Raw genomic sequence first — 19,185 nt, forward strand, 5'->3', positions numbered from 1 at the left:
ATGGTCTGAAGAGAGCCTTGGGAACTAATTTTACAGTTCAGTATCTAGGGGACTTTCCATCAATAAGAGAAACCACAACATTATTCCAGCTCATTTTCTCTGCTAAAAGACATGTACAGGAAGCATCTCCAAGCTTCTCCCCTTGAGCAATGCTTTCCCCTGCCAGCTTGGGACAATAATGACATCTTCCAGTCATGAGAACAGGAAGTAAAAAAAATGAGATTTCAGTTCCAGACATTTTGCTCTTCTGACCACGAATTCAATATAACATTAAATAACCCAGAGACTTCCTCAGTGACCAGAGAAAGGGCAAGGTACGAGACTCACTTTACATACACAAATGTGGAGGCAGATAAAACCAGTAGAAGTTTCATGACAAAAGCTGTTTGGGGTTGGGGCTGGAAATATCAGATGTAATACAGCTGATAACATACACGGCTAATGGTTTCCAGGTGTTGTGTCCAAGTTACTGAGAGAGTTTCACTTGCTCTTGTCCTTCACCTCATCATACTCTGAAAGCCACACAAAGCTGCCTTCCATGGAAGTGGTACAGTTGTTATAAAGCAAATTATGAAAAATGGAAAGACTAAAAATAATCTGACACACAGTTGTCATTATAGGACAAAAGACTTCAAACACAAAGTGCCCCAGCCAGGAGAGGCCAAAAACGTAAGGGGAATATAAACATTTATTTCCTACCACCTCACACTCGTTTCAGCTGTTTTCAAGCACTCATGCTGCAGAACACTACAGCAGCCAACCTACCCCAGGTACCAGAGAGAGGAACAAGAAAACATCAGTGACAAATGTCTGCCCAAACCCTGGTCACGGCAAGTAGGTGTCAGAGACACTTAAAAACACCTTTCTCAGCTGGTCACCAATACTTGGAGCAGTCAAATCCATCACCCTGCCTTGTCCTGGACTTGAAAGCATGCAAAGAGAATTAATGAAAAGTAAACTGCTGTTGCAGTTTGCACCTGCTGAGCAACTTTGGGATTTTATTTCATTCTCATGAAAACAAGACAATTAACAGGCAACTAATCATGGGCCACTTTGGAGCTTGGAATGAAACAAACAGGGAACACTAATTCCAATTAGATCAAAAGGGCTTCCAGCAGTGGGGATGTGGAATAGTAAAAAATTTGGCATTAGGATCAACCTTCAAATTCAAGACCAGTGTAACAAGCCAGAGTTAGGACTCTTCCTTGTATGTGCTTCCCAAAACATCCAACCCAACAGCCAGTGCCTAGCCCAACAAGCTGCCCAGAAAGCATTCCTAGTAGGGAAACCCCACTCTCTAGGATGCAGCAGGGGACTGGCAGAGGGTCTTCATTGAAGGGAGAAGATTGGGAGGCATGTGGAGAAATGGAAAGGAGAGATGGAAGAATTCCAGGTGTTCTGCAGGAAATCTGGTTTCTAATAGCTCTCACCTCTTCCATCTCGAAGGACAACCTCCTTTTCATCCGTAATCCAGCGGTAACAGGGGAACTCCAGATAGTCACCCACTGGTGTTTTAACAGTGATATACTTAAGGTACCAGTCATCCTGGTACCAGTATTTCCGTTTCTCAATTTTTATTAGCTGAATTTCTCCAAGGTCTTCTTCCACAGTCACATCATAGGAGTCAACCTGCAGAGCAGAACACACCCAGTGATCCACTGCATATGCAGAAAGCACCACCAGCACTACCCAGGCATACCTAGCCTTTCCTCACAAAGCTTTCCAGCTTCCTGTGGGTGAAAAAAGGAAGTCCTATTATTGGACTGCAGTGCAACAGAAAGATAAAAAAAAAGGACAAACAGTAACATACAGAACACTCCAGAAAAGGAGAAACATTTTTGGATGCAACCTAAAAACAGTATTACTCTTTGAAATGTGTGCAAGTCTTAGAATAACACGCAGGTCAATGAAACCATTCACTACTCTCCTTGCAAGAGCTGAAGGAGGTACTGCTAGGGCACACCTACTCATCCAACTGAAGTGGAAAGGTGTTAAAGAGATTAGAACATTGGACTAGGAATTTAAAGACCTTTGTGTGTTAGTTATGTGCGCTTCAGACTAAGGACAGTATGCAGATCACCTAAATCCACTTTGTCTTTTGCTTCCCGGTCTTCTTCAATTCTGCCTTTTTAAAATGAGGACAACTGCACATTTTCTGTTTGTACAACTTAAATTCGGACAATTACACATTTTATGTTTGTAAGGCTCAGCTGTACAAAGGAATTTAAGTACAATGTCACACCCAGAGATAGGTACACATAAGATTTAAATTAAAGAGCAATATGAATCGGATCCAAGGAGTTGATAGAAATGTCACATTGACAGCCAACTTTCAAAAGAAACTCATTCCTCTGGTAACAGCCTACATGCCTATATTACAAGAGCCCTAAAGTAGTTACTGTTGATATAATGCAAGAAGGACATGCAATTAACCTAAATGATCCTGGAGGGTTTTAATCTTTTTATGACCATCAAAATTCAATTTTAATGGCAGTTCTGAAAAGGAGGGCTCCCCTCCTGGTACCCCACACAGCTTCTGCTGCCTCCAAGCCAGCACTGCCATGGGCTCACCTCAGATGACAATTTTGCTAATGCAGTAGAGGTGTGTCAGGTTACAGAGAATGTACAAGGTGCAGGTAAGAACTGACACTTGGTTGCTCAAGGTTTCTATGCCATTTGTTGTATGAGGTCCCTTGACAAACACCAGGGTGGCTGTATGGAAAACCAGACATACAAGGAGCTTTATACAGCTTGAGGGCACAGTGAGAGAACAGAAGTAAAGAAGACTATTGCACTGTCCAAACTCCCGTACCATGCTGTTCAAGCAATTTAATCTCATGCAAAACCTGAGTCTCTTTTTGAGGAGAGATTCCTACTGACCATTCTCATATTGGAAAAAGGACAGCACAGACAACTCCTTTTTCTATAAACATAAAGCTCTAAGTGCAAAGAGCTTTCTAGAAATACGTGTCAGTATTTTTCTTTCAACAAAAGCAAAACAGCAAATGAAAGGGGAACAGGAAGAGAGAACTGAGGGACACCATAAACTTTGAAATCACTCAGCACCAGAGGAATTTACTCAAAAGACACTATGCAAAGAAAAGAAACTATGACTTTCAACATTGCCTGTGTCCAGGGCTTGAAGTCAGAAAAACTACTACTGAGCTACCATTGTGCAAATTCCTTCAGAGTTTTCCACATATTTTTCCCTCAGTCAACATTTGCCATGCAAATCTCCTACTCAGATCTGGCCCATGCCCTCTTTAATCACATCTACTAATATGCCCAATTTGCAATAATGCAAATGAAGATATTATGAGAATAATGGAACTACAGAGCCTGGCCCAACATTTAGGGGGAAAAAAACCAAACCAAACCTGGAAAGTAGACAACAGCTTATCAAATAATGCTGCAAAATTCTGCTCATTCACTAAAAATTGATACTTGTTTTAGAAAAGGACTGTGAATTGCTTTGCAGGGAAAAAAATGGTATTGAAACAAACACTAAAGGCAGAACTGTGAAAACAATTGCTACATTTTGCAAACCAACCAAACTCAAAGTCTTCTGCCCCTCTTTAGTTTTAGTTTTCTGGCTCTGTACTGGTATTTTTCTTTTCTTTCCTTCTTTCCCTTGCACAACATATTATTAAGACACAGTGTTTTGGGCACAATGTAACCTGAACAGGTGCCTGGAAAAAATGCTGCACTCCCCAAGAAAACACCCTCAAAAACAAAATGTTGCACATTGCACTGTGTGTCCAGCGATCCAGACACTTTACAGAACACAGACTTACTCTGATAATAATATATATAAATACACGCTGAAAAACTGACTGCTGCTAACACCCACACCCTCTGTGTCTCCCTCACCTAGTGGATATATCTCTGCTCCTGCTGGATCTGGTCCCACAGCAGCTCCCCAGTTGCTGCTGGGCAGACACTGAATGCTCCCATCATGAAATTTTCTCCCTGTGACAGGATCCAGCCCAGCTGAATGCTCAGAGTAGTGGCAGGCTCTCCATCAGAGCCACCTGAAACCCTCTTTTGCAGCCCAGGAATAAGAGCAAACTGCCTGGTCAGTAACACCCTGGTGGTGATCTCCTCAGCTGGGCAGGGCTCAGCCCTCCCGGGAGAGCACCTAACCCTAAGTTTGCAGGACAGTCTGAGCTCTCCTTCAACCTCTCTTGCTAATATTGTCCAGTTTTGCCTGAAGTATGTGACTATTCAGATAAGAGAGAAACAATGACTGGAAGTCCACTGGGGAGATTCAGGTAACAAGGTCCTAAGCTAATGAATGTTAATCGTGAAAGAAAATTAACTTCAGTAGCAGTGGCTGGTAAATATCTGGGGGACCACAACCACACATGCCATCAACACCTACTCAAAATGCTGACTTCTGTTAAGTGTGTCCATGATGTTTAACACAAAAGAGAACATGGACTTAATTCAGGCTGGGAACCACCTGGTTGAAAAAACACACCTCAAGGCAAAGCAGCACCACGACACTGAAGACTCACTTGTAGATGTGGTAGTAGGTCTAACTTCCAAACTTCTGAATATCTTTTTAAAACTTTCCAAGATGTTTCTATTTCATCAGACCTTCTAGAAACTGTGAATTTGATTTCCAGGTAAAATACACATTTTAGAAAGGAGGAAAAAAAAAAAGTGTCTTATTTCCAGAGTGGACAATAAGCAAATAAATAAATGTCATTCTAAACCAATGGTAAGAGTATAAGCAATTACATTTGGATAGTTAAAACATGGTAATAGGACCACAGAGAGTACAGGGCATAACTAACAGCAGAAATCTGGGCTAAGAAGAAGAACACAGCTGATAGCCCAGACACAGCTTCATTTTCACACATTCATGCTGTTTTCCAACTTTCATTGACGTTGCTCCACGCATTTCTCTTGGCAGGCATTGTAATTCCCACTAGATGCTCTTATCTCTTTGTTTAATTCTCTGGAGATAACAGGGCTCTGACTATCAGTAAATACTGACCCTAAACATCACCTATCAACAGGAAACACACTGTTATTTTTTAATGTTTGTAAAGAAAGTGCGAGGAGATCTGAAAGTGATGGTGAGTCAGAACCAAAGAGCCCTATCTTTCCCAAGCTCTGACTGACCGCAGCCAGGGATAACTCCTGGGGCAGGGATGCGGACGATGGGCGGCCGGGGAGGGCAGCGGGTACCTCAGCCTCGGTGTCCCGCTCCGGAGCACCGGCACACGGAGACAAGCGCCTAAAGAAAGCGTCCAGCCCCTCAGGGACAGGGGGCGGCCGCGGCTGCTGCACCGCCCGGGATGGCGGGCCGGGCCCGGCGGGGGAAAGGCGGCGGGGGAAAAGCGGTGCGGGCCGGGCCGGGCCGGGCGGGGGAAAGGCGGCGGGGGGCCCGGGACTCACCGCGCCGCGCTCGAAGTCATTGTAGAAGGGTTTGTCCAGGAGGTGCCTCTCGCTGCAGCCGTCCGTGCCCTGCAGGGTCAGGTACACGTAGTCATCGGTGCCCGCGAACCACTGGGTGCCCGTGGCCACCGTGACGGTGTAGGACGGCATGGTCCCCGCGGCGCGGCTCGGCTCGGCACGGCCCCAGCGGAGCTGCTGAGCCGCGCTCCCGCCTTCGCCCGGACCCTGCCCAGCGCCGCCGCCTCCTCTGCCAGCGCACAGGGCGGCCCGGCGCTGCCCGCCCCTTCCCCGGCCCGGCCCGGCCCGGCGCACCTTCCCCATCCCGCCTCTGCCGCGCCTCCGGCCCCGCACCCTGCCCTGGCACAGCACCCCTCACCCGGAATTCCAGCTCTGCCCCGCACCCTGCCCTGGCACAGCACCCCTCACCCCGAATTCCAGCCCTGCCCCTCACCCCGAATTCCAGCCCTGTCCCGCACCCTGCCCTGGCACAGCACCCCTCACCCCGAATTCCAGCCCTGCCCCTCACCCCGAATTCCAGCCCTGTTCCAGAGTTTCACAACGCTACACGGCATCCACAGCTCTCGGCTCTGCAGCACAGTGCTCCACACAGCAGTCCTGATCCTGTCAGGCACAGCTCACGTCGGCACAGCCCTGTGTGCCTCACCACCTCTACATTTACAGGATTTCATCTTAAACTGCTCTGCACTCTGTAACCTCAACTCCAAACCACCCCAGTGTGCAGGCACACATTCTTTCTTCTGTGTGCTCCTTACACTCACACTACACTGACACAACACACTACACACTGCAAATATCCCACTCTCTTCATCATCCAAAGTTACTCTATCATAGCACCAAAGAATTGTTAAGCTTGGAAAAGACCTTTAAGATCATCAAGTCCACTGAAATTCATCATTAAACCATATCCTTAAGTGCCACAACCACATGTTTTTTGAATGCTCCCAGGGATGGTGACTCACACCATACTGCAGCCTCATTCTATACACCAAATGTGCAAATTTGTGTACAGCTCATACTTTCCTCAGGGGTAGACCCCTGTATGTGCCCATGTTTTATTCCCTGTATTCCTCTGAGCTTTTTAAACACCCTGCTGCCTTTGTATTACTGTGTGTAGCACCAAATGCCAGCATGTCTGCAGATCAGAACTGTGCATAACAACCAGTTCCCCATTTGCAGAAAGCCCTCTAAACATCCCATTTCATACTGCCCTCCCTGGGTACACCAAGCACCTGTTACCATTAAGATGCTGCCATTACGAACAGAAGAGCTGTCTGTGCTTCCTCCAGACTCCAATTTGCCCAGAGAAATAAAGCCATAGCAGTGACACCTCACACTTGGCATGCTGACATCAAGACCACTGATACTGGTCCTGAGTATTTCATCAAGCAAATATTACATGCTGCCAACCCTGCTATCTCACTGATAATCTTCCTCTGTGCTGCTGCAGCAGCAGCTGCACGATACTGTGCTGAGAGGGGCTGGGCTGCACTTTTGCACATCTGTGTCCTTTCATCATTGCTCTGTGATTAAACCCAGCACCTCATTTCTTTGTGGTCAGGCATTTGGCCTAGCTGGTCTCTGGCTCTTGTGAATCTTTAGTGATAGATAAGATATGCATCTTTAGATGCATAACAAGCTAAATCAAAACCACCTCGGGAGTGATTTACTTGTGGTACAGGTACAGCTGAGGTTCTCTACTGGATTAATTAGTGTATGATGGTAACTAATCAAATCATACTTTGGTAGCACTTTCATTATGAGGTGCTTTGCCCACAGGTGAGGCAGCAACCTTCAAATACAGAGGAAGTGAGCAATTAAGGCCAACTAAAGTTGGAAGTTGTTGCTGGCTGTGCCTGTTTCTGTTCTGGCAAGTCCAGTTGCAAAGCGCCTTGTGCCCCTCAGACTGCTGAGCACATCTCAAAATATGCTTATGGATTCTCTGCTTCAGCTTCCCAAGATCGGCTGTAGCCTGTGTTATGTTTTAAGGTACTTACATGTTGTGGTTACACACCAATGGGGACAACAGGAACAGCCTGTGTTGCCCTTGAAAGGATCCTGTTTTTCTTTTGCAGAGGCACGAAGACACTGGGCTGTGCTCATCCAGAAGAGTCAGGGAAGGTCTCCTATGTCTCTTCAGGTCAAGTAGTAACTCAAGCATTTTCTGTATTGTGACTTAGAGTTCAAGGCTCTCCCACATTCAGGACATGCTTTTATATATAGCCATAGAAAAGATTCAAAAGTACTCAGCATTAACTTCTAGTCTGCTGCTACTGTTTAAATAACAAACAGAAGTGCAAAACGGCCAACTGTTTCATGACCCACCTGAGGCAGTTGCAGAATCCCAGCGTGGAGATCTGACTTCTCCTCCTGAGATTTAAGCAGCAAGGGATCCTTGCTCCTGCACTCTGATCACTTCCATGGACAATGTCACCACATAGAAGCACACCATAAGCCCAGTAAGATCTTCCTCGCTTTCCCCTGTCCTTCACATAAGACTTCTAAGAACTCACAGTTCTGTTTCATTTTTGCACAAGAGCTGTTAGTCGTAAAGTTTCTAAATTTAGGTTCACAGCCTTCACCGAAAGATATCTGAAACCCTTTTAACACATCAAGTGCTTCAGAAACAGATTTGTCATACTCAAGGCCTCTTTCTAGACACCTTCATTTTCACTGCAAATATGGAACAAAGTGGGGTTCAAATCTTGATCAGCGGGTTTCAATGTTTCTTTGCATTTCAGCTCTGATGCAGCATTAGAACACAAAATTCCATTCCCCTGAGTGATGAGTTCTGTTTTTACAGGGTTTGAGGCTCTTCCGCACAAAGATTTACCGGGACTCTCCCTATAGTGTTACAACTCCTCTTACAAACTCATTAAAAAATACTAGATAAGCTCAGCCCTGTACAGGAAAGTTGTAGGAATGCATTTGTTGTGTCTCACCAGCCTCTTCACAGCTGTGTCTCTTTTTAAGTCTGCTCTTTTAGCACTTCTCACTTTTAACATGAGGTCCACATTCAAAAGGTTATTGATAATTTTTACTTTTGGCATAATTTCAAACACTTTGTCAAAATCCTGCCAGACAAAATTCAGGATACACAAAACCCAAACCTAACTATTTTATCCAGAGGGTACATTACCTTGCTCATAAGGAGATCCACACTGTACTGTCACCACCAGCCCCCTCAAGCCTTTCCCTGGGGAGGCAGGAATTGCTCCCTGCTCCACCTGTGCACAAACACCTCGCTCCTCTCTTGGAGAGGGTCTCACTAAGGCAGCAGGATCTGTGCAGCCACACGCAGGCAGCTGGGAAACCAGACCCTTAAAACACAAGCAGCTGCTATTTCTGGTCTGGCTGAGTGTTAGCGTGGGGCAGGACAGCTGCCTGCAAGGGCACATCTACTCTGCCAGAGACTTTGCTGCTCCTTACTCACAGCTCCCCTTCGCCTAAACACCCCTCAGATTTACTACATGGAAACTCACAGCAGAAGTCAGCTGCTGTCCTTCTTTACCTTCGTGCAGTGCCAGTGAAAAACAAGGTTGTTCTGGGAAGACATCATGTGTGCTACAGCCCTCCTGAGGTTACAGGCAGTTGGGCTAGGCAGATGGCCCTCCTGAAATATGTTAATACTGGGAGTAGGGAGGAATGATACAATGCAGCAATTAACAAATGACAGAGAGGAGCAGCAGAGCCTACAGAAATTTCTAAGCTACATAAATAATCTAAGGGTCATAAGCTTAATAGCTGAAAACATATGGATGCTAATTGCATATTAATCCACCAGAATGGGGAGAAAAAACCCTCCTTGTTTGTAGAACTGCCTCTGTCCCACCTCAGTGCCCAGGAAGGAACTCTAGAGTTGCAAAGCTCAGCACAGTGTCCTTGCTCTGCCATGCAGGCAGCGACAATTCTGGCACCAGCTGAATCTCTCACAACCCTCAACAGGGCTGCTGTATCAACACAAAAGGTATCTTTATACCTTTTTTGCAAGGGACCATCCAGGTTGCAAGAGGCTGACAGTCTCTCTATCCCCATGAACTTCCTACTCTCTTTATGGACTGGTGTTCCTTGGATCCTTCATCCCAGTTAACATGATGCTAGGAGACCTCCCTCAGCCCTGAGGACCATGGGATCTGGAACTGCCTGACCTCATCACTTACCCTGGATGTGCAGATCCTGTCCTTCCTCAGCAGATGTAGCTGTGCAGCTACACCTAAGGAGAGGAGGGAGGCAGAGAGAAAGCAATGTGCTTTCAGGTTTCCCCTCCCCAAACCATTGCTCGAGGCTGTGCAGGTAACAGTGCTAAAGAGGAGGAGAGAGCAAAGGCATGGGGCACGTTAAAACACAGACAAGGCAAACAAAAGGAATGCAACTGCATCAGTGGCTGCTCTTCAGGTATCACTTTGTGCTGCACACATTTGACAACTGCAAAATTAGAACAGCAGTGAGAGACTGAAAACTGCTGCAAAATTCCTAAGCCCAAGAAGCAAAGGTAGAGTCCTGACAGAGACTCATGCTACATCAGACAGGTTCAAATTAATCCTTGAAATAATACCTCTAACTTCTGCCACAGCTTGATTTGGTCCAGGGCTGCAAGAAGGCTGTTCAGTGGAATGGTTTGATTTAATTTACATCTGATTTCTCTGGTGTACATCAACCGCTTATATATGACCATGAATTTAGGATAGTCCTGAAAGCAGTTTTGGGATAAAATAAACCATCAGCTTGCTGGCACAAGGAAATACTGGTTTAGATAATCCCACTATTAGAATCAGTTCTCTTTTAATAGAGCACTTTCAAAGCAAGAAGGTAAACATGAGAGCAGAATAAGTGGCAAGCTAGGCTCTAGAGACCTCAGTTTATCTGTAGGAAGGGGACAATGGTACTTGGTGAGTTATTTTGGGATGCTCAGAGGTAAAGCAGATATGATGTATCACTATCCAAGACAGCTGTGCTCTCACAGCTGGGATCAAGTCACCAGCCCAAGACATTTCCTGTCCTCTCCCAGCCACAAGGATAACTGTTCCCTATGACAAAGGAACCTGCTGTCCCAGCACCAGACCCGACAGCTCTAACAGTGATGCATTCTCCTAAGCCTGCTTGGCCTGCCTTGTTTGCAGGTGGCCTTTGAGACAGTATCAGAACAACCCAGCACAGCAGGGTGGTGCCAGCAAAATTGACTGGGAGGTTTGTTTCAGCAAAGTCTAAAAATGCTAGGAATTGCAAGCCTGATTCCTTGAAGCTTCAGGATTTAATGAGCACACCCTGAGTAGTGATCTCCCCCCCACTCTGTACAGCCTTCTGGTGTTTTATTCAGTTATTTCAAACCCTCCTCTGATGTTAAAACCTTTGAGACAACTTCATTTATCTCCCTAATACTCTCAAAGTCTACTCTCGATTTTCAGATCTCAGTTCCTCTGACATATTCTTGCCTTTTCCTAGAATGCACTTTAAAGACTATTCCTAAAATTTGCCATCACTCGACCCTGCCTAAGCCATATTACATTTCTAATTATTCTACCCTGCATAATGCACTGAATTTGCTTCCTATTTCCTTTGTCCAGGGCCCTGTTTTTTTTTAAAAAAACCTCCTCTGCCTCCTTTCTCCATCTAGCCAAGACGTACTGAGATTTCCTGTTCTGTTCTATATTGAGATATATTCTTGCCTGATTTTATGTTATACATCCATCCCAAGGCAGTGAAAAATCATCCTCTTCTGCTGTATTGTGGTACACAACACAATGCCAAAATGTCAGAGAGCATCCTACACATCAGAGACTGGAGCCTAGAGGATTTATTGGAAGAACTGGGATCACAAGGGGACACAGACCTTTATTTGCAGTGTTGCTTCTGGGTGTTTCTATGGTCATTCCTATCAACCACACACTGTCTGCAATTTGGTACATCCTAGCACAAGCCTCACAGCCAGCCTGGCCCAGAGGCAAGTGAGGAAGGGGGCAAGAGGAAGGAAATTTGGGTTGCACAAGTAGACTGAAAGGACAAGCACAGCATGAGGTGGGTAACACACTGGGGATAGGGAAATCTGGAGTGGAGGGGTGGCTCACAGGAGGCTGGTGCACAGAATGGCTGTGGGAAGTGGGATGGGAGATGTCCTGCAGCAGTGCAGGGGGCTGAGCAGCAGTGCAGGCAGCAGCCATGCTTTTGAGAGAGGACTTGGTTTTCAGAATCAGCAGCTGGAGTCACATCTTCTGACACCTTTGTGGCTTCCACAGGGCACCCATGGACCTTGCAAAATGCTTCCCTTCTGCTTCCTACCTGCCTCCTTCTGCCCTGCTCCAAGAGACAAGGCATGCTGGTCCTGCCAGCCAGTAACTACTCACCAGCCAGCTCCAGTTCCTGGGGACCAGAGGAAAAATCCTGTTCCTGGAGTCACAGCTGTGCCATATGCTGCTGAGCCAATGCTGTTCTGTTCCTCAGAGATGGACACACTTCACACAGTGACAGTAATACTCTTTCAGATGAAAATAAAGTTTACAAGAGGAAGTAAGTTAATTTATAATTAACTCGAGATGCCTGAGCCCAAGACAAGGAACACTTTTTAACTGGCAGCCAGATGGCTTTGTGGGCTCTGTTCCTTAAACCATTTATCAGCTTTTCATCTCAGAGACTGCCAGTCAAACAGCAGGCCCTGGAAATCATCCTACCACCTCTCCAGGAGGGTATTTTTGTATAGAGGTCTTGTTGGATTTCCAAACTTTATATAAGTAGCTTAATTTACCACAGCCAGACTTTCTTTACTAAGGGAATGCAGGACAGACACTTTTGTTTTGCATGGAAGACACCTCTTCAGGGTTGCAGATTTAAGATTTCCTTCCCTTCCTTACCTAAAAGAAAATGAAAAACTAATTACTACTTAAATAGAAATTAAAAGCTTTTCTTTGAGCCCTGTTTTGTCTGTTACAGACACAACTCTCCAGGTCTTTGCTCTTTGGTGTGTATGAATTTGTAACAAAGTTCTCTCACAGCCATGCAGTTTCCTTGACCTACTGGTGCTAGACATGTATTCTAGTGAAACTGCTAAAGATTTCCTCTTCTGTACACAAAATGAATATTCTTCCTAGAGGAAAATCATAGCAATGATCATCTTCTGCTCTGCACCTCTACACAGATGCATGTGAAAATGCTGACTTCAGATATGAAGCAGTTGATGCCCCAAGCAGTGCTGATTCCAGAAGGCCCATGAGAATCCTCTCTCTCCTCCTCCTGCATGGCAGATGCCAGAAACTTCTCCCCATGATTCCTGCACTTGAGGCCAAAGCATCTGCATCAAAGGAGTTGCCCAATTATTCCAATGGTTACAATGCCTTTATCGTTATGGATTATTTTATCATCAAATTATCATGGGATGCTACTCTGCACTGGTCTGTTACATAGAAGAGCCATCAAGTTCTGTGTTTTGATCATCATCTTACTCAATTTTTCTCTCCATGCTTTTTCAAACAAAATGGATACTATAAGGGGTTTGGGTTTTTCTGTTTTTTTATAGAAACACTTTATTGCTGCAGTCAATAACCCTGTGTATCACACACAAATAACCAATTACAGTTTAAGAAACTAAAAATAATTCTGCAAGTGGTAATACTGAGAAAACGAACATACATGAAAGGATACAAAACTATACATTAAGTTACTAGAAATTTAATAACTAAAAAATTCTGCAGAAGTATGAAGTGTCTTGTATAAACGTTATACAACACATGCCAGTGTAAAGTTCTTCAATATTATACAATTACCTATCTACAAATGTTTTACCTAAATACAAGATTAGCTGCAATTTTTAAACAGTTATCTTCTATACAAAGACAAGTGTTTTCAGTACTTCATTGGAATATACAGACACCGCAATATCTCAAAACTAAAAAATAATCACAAAATAAAAGGTCCCACTTAAAAATTTTCTTAGTGTATCTAATACAACACTAAGGAAATCCAGCCAGCAATATCCTTGCTTTTGTATTTACCCTTTTTACCCATATCTAAGAGGGACCCAACTCAGAGTCGCTGACCTTCCAATTTTCATTGCTGGCCAGTCTCCAGAGCAGACCACACCAGAAATCTGTATCTTAACACACGTCAGCTTTAGGAGAAATTTGGATCTGGCTCCTACTTTGCAACAGATACATATTCTGCCACACATAGGGCAGAAGCAACCAGTTCCTGCACTTGGTGGCATCCATGCATCACTTCCAAGGTTTCCCATGAGAGGCAGGCCAAGCAGCCCCTTTCCTTACAGCACCAAGTGGGCCTCGTGCTCTGATCAGTACTCACAGAGGCCTGGCTTGAACAGAGTTACAACTGCTTGCCAGGAACTCCCAGGTACAGCACGGAAGCCCAGTGTTTCTCTAACCCTTCACAGAGTGCTTAAGCAAAGCTAATCTCAGTGACACTCAACCAGAGGGTGCTGTCCCAGGGTCTGGCCATCTCTTCAGAGCACATTTGAAACACCACTCTCACTCCCAAAACAGAGGCTTACAGTTGAAAAAAGTCCTGAGAATCCACAGGAATTTAGTATCTCATCAGCTCTCACACAGGATTGACCTCCTGCAGCACACACCTATATTTCTAACATCATGCACGTTCATGACCTGGCAGATTCATCAAACGTGACACAGAAGGGGAATTTTCTTGGCCCAGATGGTGCCTTTTTGGACAGGAGTGCTGTCAATAGAATGGGGTCAGTTATCTGGGGTACTGGACATATCAGAAAAGGCTCTGGCAACCTAAGGAAGGGACTGTAGCAGATGGCATTAAGCCTATGCTCCCTCCTACTTAAATTCTGGTCTCAGAAAAGCCTCATGGTAACTCAAGCTAACTTTGGCCAAGGTACAAGGACCAGGCTTCTATTTCAGTAATTTCAAAAGCTGCCAGAAGGAAGTAGTGGAAAGCCTGATCTAACAGGGGGTGATTGTTCCCCTTACTGACATCTGAATGGAAAGGACAGAGCTCACCTGAGCAGGCATCAGTGCCTCACAGCTGGAAGCTGAAAAAAGTCAACAGTATCTTCTTGAGGAGAAAGAAGAAAAAAAGCACCATTCAGCCTTCTCAAACATTTGATGGCACCATGCAGAAGCAGAGAACTGCATCTCCAGAAGCTCACCATCAACACCAAGCAAGAATCAGCATGAGAAGTGTCACCAGCATAAATGAAACCCCCTGACAGATGGATCTCTTCTGCAGCCTTTCCTGGTATGAGCATTCCTAAGCAGTATAAAGAGTTTAAATAATAGACCTTAATTTTCATTCCGAAAAGAACTACTGGGATGGGGAATTGTTAGCAGCAACACTGGCTTAAACATTTTCATTCACAAGTATTTTTCCCCAAGTGATTTTGCTGGAGATGATTTTTCTTTACAAGTTAAGATACTCAGGGGCACAGCAAAAACCTTCAGTACCCTGACTACTCCACAATACCTGGCACATTCCACATGCAGCTTCCAAAACACCGAATGAGATTTTGCAATGTTTCACCTTAGAACCCTGTACAACAGTGACTGAAGCAGAACCAGCAAGTTGTGGTGTGCTGTATTGGCCATATCAGAATATTGCTCACGCCACAGCTGCTCAGGTGAGCTGGGGAACAGCCAGGTTTCACACCAGGACTCGTCCATCTTCGCTGTATTGGCCATGTCAGAACATTGCTCGTGCCAGAGCTGCTCAGGTGAGCTGGGGAACAGCCGGGTTTCACACCAGGACTCGTCCATCTTCACTTCACCCGCGGGCCGCAGACGGGAAGAGCGCGCGCACGGCATCGCTCGGCAGCTGGCCCTGTGCATCTCGCAGCTGTAAGGTGAGCATCTCACAGACAGGCAGCCTGTGCACTTGCCCATTTCAGAAGGACATCATGAAGGTGTGCAAGACTTGATACTTAACCCACCTGAGTTTATCTAGTGAATCTTTCACAGAACAATACAGAAAACAAAATGAGACAGTGTATTATCTGGGTTCTCAAAATAGAAGAGGATGATCCACAGCAGAGCTCAGGAAAGGTCTTGAGTAATTGCACTTTGAATTATGACAGGCACAGGCAAAAAACTCTGCATGTGTATGGTCACAAAGACTGCCCCAATACTAGCAGGGTATGCAGGGTTTGTCTGCCTGTATCACTTAAGCACAGGACATCCTGACAGCTAGTACAGTACACAAATCCATGTCAGTGCAGTTTACCAGGACTGCCCAGAGGTCTGGATGTTTTAACACATCTCAAGAACAAGGTACCATGTTGTTCATGAAGATCACAGACAGCTTCAAGCATGAAGTGACAGAGGCACATGTGCTTTTCCTCTAACATCTTCTAGAAACCATTGGGATGAGTGTTCTCTTACCAGAGTCCCTTCTCTGCCTTCTATTAAAATATTGATTTAGAAATAAATTAATATTACATTTTAAGGAAAAAATCCCTGATCTCTTACTGTTATATTAAGAAGTCTTAAAGCAGCTGCTTTTACTATGAAAAGAATGTACCCAAAGTTGTACTTCAAAAACACTAAGTGAAACTTGAACTAGAGCTAAGAATTTAGTTCACTATCTCAACAAGTAAACAGAAACTTTTACCTGAGAAGTCCAGGCAACTCATACTAAGACCAGCCATATTATCATCATTGACTTGACAGAGATTTAGACAGGCTCAGGTAGGGAAAGTCAGCTTTCAAATGCAGAGGCCTCATGTGCTGACTTTTCATAGGGCTTCGTTTCTGCTCTAATCACGCTGAGACTTTGGTTAAATGAGGGCTTAAAGCTGGACAGTGGTGCAGTGAAACAGACTGGACAAACAAATCAACTGCAGACACCCCAGGCTTTGGGCAACTAAAAGCCTTGCAAACAGATTTTAAAGCTGTCCCTCTCTTTGCATGAATGCTGACTGATTAAAAAGCCAGTCCCAAATCCAAAAGCACAGATATATACTATTCTCTGACCACACAGTGCATCACATCAAGCAGGTATTTTTAAATTTATCCACTTAATGTGATATTTACTTCCTAGACTTGTATGTCAGCATCTCCTCTGCCAACATCAAATTCTTGGGTATTTCACACACGACACAGCACTAAAGAAAGAAAACCAGTTTCAGCTGTATTAACTAAGTTTCCTTTTTTCTGTAACAGCTCACATTTTTATCAATATAGCAACAAACCCTTTGCCAATGGTTTGGAATGAAAACTACATCAGGTGTATATGCACAGGTGTGTTGATGGTCTGACCTGTCAGGGAAAAAAATCAAAACCAATCCCCAAAACAGAACACTGAAACCACTGAAAACAAACATTGTACACACCCACTACTCCTCATACACAAGTCACAAGTGCAATATCCTTTGAAGAAAATTGCTCCTCAAGGGAAACCCAAAGAGACAGAATTTTTAGTGTTACGTTTAGTAAGATAATGTGGGCGTGTGTGGGAAATCACAGGCTGAAATTTAAATTTTTTTTTATAAGGCAAGAGGTTTATGTTTCAGAAGAATAGATGGGGTAAAGAATTAAGAAATGTTTCAAAAATGACACATTCTTTCAAGTTTCATTCTCATTTGACATATATATCACAAAATAAAGATTTTTAAAAGTGCTATATGCTTTGTAAGTCTCATTGCAATATGTAAAGCAAAATTTTACACCTGCTGTTTGAGACACAATGTTAGTGGCAGTGTTAGTGGTAGATTAGACTCCCTCTCATTTCTCTCACTGTCTGGGACAACCTCCTTCATCACACATAAAGAACAGACCAACCAACCAACCCCACACTACACATCCTCCAGAATTACTTAAGAATCATGTTCTAAAGTAACAGACTCCACGAAGTTGGTGACAGCTCGCTAGCGGCTTCCTTAATACCAAACCCAAGGCTCATTCTACCCAATATCCTGTGGCTCTTTGATCAGCCAGTATGAGACACAAAATGTTGAGAGGTATGCAACCACAATGACATTGACAGATATGCCTAAGGGATTTAAAAAAATTCCAACAAAGAAAACAAATGTAAAAAATTCATCCGCCAGCCCTCAGCTGTTTGCTGATGTTAAAAAGGTAGAGCAGTTTGCAGTAAACAATGATATTCAAATCTTCAAGGACATGGGGAAATACCCCTTCCACCTAGCAATCAGACGTGAAGGATTTCCGCAGCACAGTCTTCTGGCTCTGTGTAATGTGAAGAGTTTGTGTCTGAATGGTGAACCCCAAACATTTCTTTACTTTCGAAGTTTGGCTCCATTAGTGCAGGTTTTTCAAAAATATTCTTTTTGCTAGTTTCCGGACAGTTTTGTACATATATTACTCGGTTATAAGCTTTAAGTCTCTTCCACAGCTGTACGTACACCTTGCATTGTACATACATGAATAGAAGTCCTCCAGTGAAACCAATAGCCACAACTACCAGCTTAGTCCAAAATGGCCACTCTAGAATACCTGGAAGTAAAAAAATAAAAAGAAGAATTAAATTAATCTCAGAAACTGCCAGTCAAACAGCAGGCCCTGGAAATCATCCTACCACCTCTCCAGGAGGGTATTTTTATATAGAGGTCTTGTTGGGTTTCCAAACTTTATGTAAGTAGTTTAATTTACTACGGCCAAACTTTCTTAATCTGGACTAAACTGGATCTTTTAAAAATGTACTCTAAGGAAACTGCCACAGACTTTGGGTCATGCCAGCTATTCTTATTTTGCAATTTTTCCTGTCTGGCTTTTCCTTTTTGAGTCAAACACACAGACTTCTGCTTCACGTATCGTATTCTTCCCCACCAGAGAAAAAAACCAAAACAACTGATTTTCTGTGTCTGAGCCTTGATGCAGCACAGTCACAGAGTCAAGGCAACCACCAGTAATATGCTTAGGTCCTTTTACACCTGTTTTTAAACAAAGACTGGATCAAATTATGAAAGGGATTCTATGGCATGGCTTCCTCTTCATAGCAGAGACTCAACTCAGTGACCCAACAAGTCTGTTCTACTCTGTGATCACACAACACATGGAGACATAAAGGAATGATTGTTACCATATAATTTGACACATTTGTTATGCGGACAAGGAAAATTTTATCTTCCTCACACTCAGTAACTTGTACCTGAACAAGAGCATCTCCTCTGATACAAAACTGCAAGTGCTGGAGAGGCTGGAGCATTCCAAGCTTACCCTCTGTCCTTAAAAACTACCACCATCACTTTTTTGCCTAAATTTGTCTAGCTTCAGCATTTAGACAGTGGATCTTGTTACATTTCTATCAATGACTTTTAAATTAAAAACTATTCTATTTATACATATTCTGCTTACATAGGTCCTGTATTCATCCAGCCTCTTTAAAGTAAGTGCCATCACAAGATGGATATGAAACTATGCTGAATCAACCATTATCAGGTTTTTCAGAGAATAAAATTGTGTCTTTCCAACTCTTCAAAGTTTTAACCAAGACACAGGCTTGGTGTGGTTTTGGAAAGGCATGGCAGTGAGGGAGGAATTAAAATATTTTAGTCCCAAAATACAAAGGGCATTGCAGCCCTACTGCTGATGAAATCCCACCTGTGATTCATATCTGACCCTCTGACTCAAAGGTGAGCTGTCTGATGCTGTCTGTAGACAGTACATGCTTGCCCCTGTGTGGACATGAATATATATCCACACACACTTCCTGCATCACCCACCTCATTACAGCATTCCCAGGATTTAGAATCCAAATGAAAGGAGGAAAAAAAGCACTATAATACGTACCAAATATTCACATCATTCCTCCTAGTTATGTTAATCTAGTATATTTCCA

General features: G+C 44.0%; 2 protein-coding genes across 8 annotated transcripts in view; both read right to left on the reverse strand.

The window, feature by feature from the left end:
- The window catches only part of ALOX5 (arachidonate 5-lipoxygenase), a 28,140-nt gene extending 22,343 nt beyond the window's left edge, over positions 1–5,797 (reverse strand). For all 3 annotated transcript variants that reach the window (XR_005627486.1, XR_005627485.1, XM_039709451.1), the window contains exons 1-2: positions 5,407–5,797; positions 1,431–1,629 (exon numbers count right to left, since the gene is read on the reverse strand). Coding sequence is in view for 1 of the 3 variants with exons in the window: in XM_039709451.1 (XP_039565385.1) it covers positions 1,431–1,629; positions 5,407–5,727 (520 nt within the window). In the remaining 2 variants the exon portion in view is untranslated. The remainder of the gene's footprint in view (positions 1–1,430; positions 1,630–5,406) is intronic.
- Positions 5,798–12,906: 7,109 nt separating this feature from the next.
- MARCHF8 (membrane associated ring-CH-type finger 8) overlaps positions 12,907–19,185 on the reverse strand; it is an 87,414-nt gene continuing 81,135 nt past the window's right edge. For all 5 annotated transcript variants that reach the window (XM_039709018.1, XM_039709019.1, XM_039709017.1 and 2 more), the window contains one exon: positions 12,907–17,840. In XM_039709018.1, the coding sequence (XP_039564952.1) occupies positions 17,536–17,840 (305 nt within the window). In that variant the 3' untranslated portion in view covers positions 12,907–17,535. The remainder of the gene's footprint in view (positions 17,841–19,185) is intronic.

The sequence above is a fragment of the Passer montanus genome, unplaced genomic scaffold (assembly GCF_014805655.1).
Source record: "Passer montanus isolate IOZ18808 unplaced genomic scaffold, ASM1480565v1 scaffold21, whole genome shotgun sequence".
In the NCBI taxonomy this organism is placed as follows: Eukaryota; Metazoa; Chordata; class Aves; order Passeriformes; family Passeridae; genus Passer; species Passer montanus.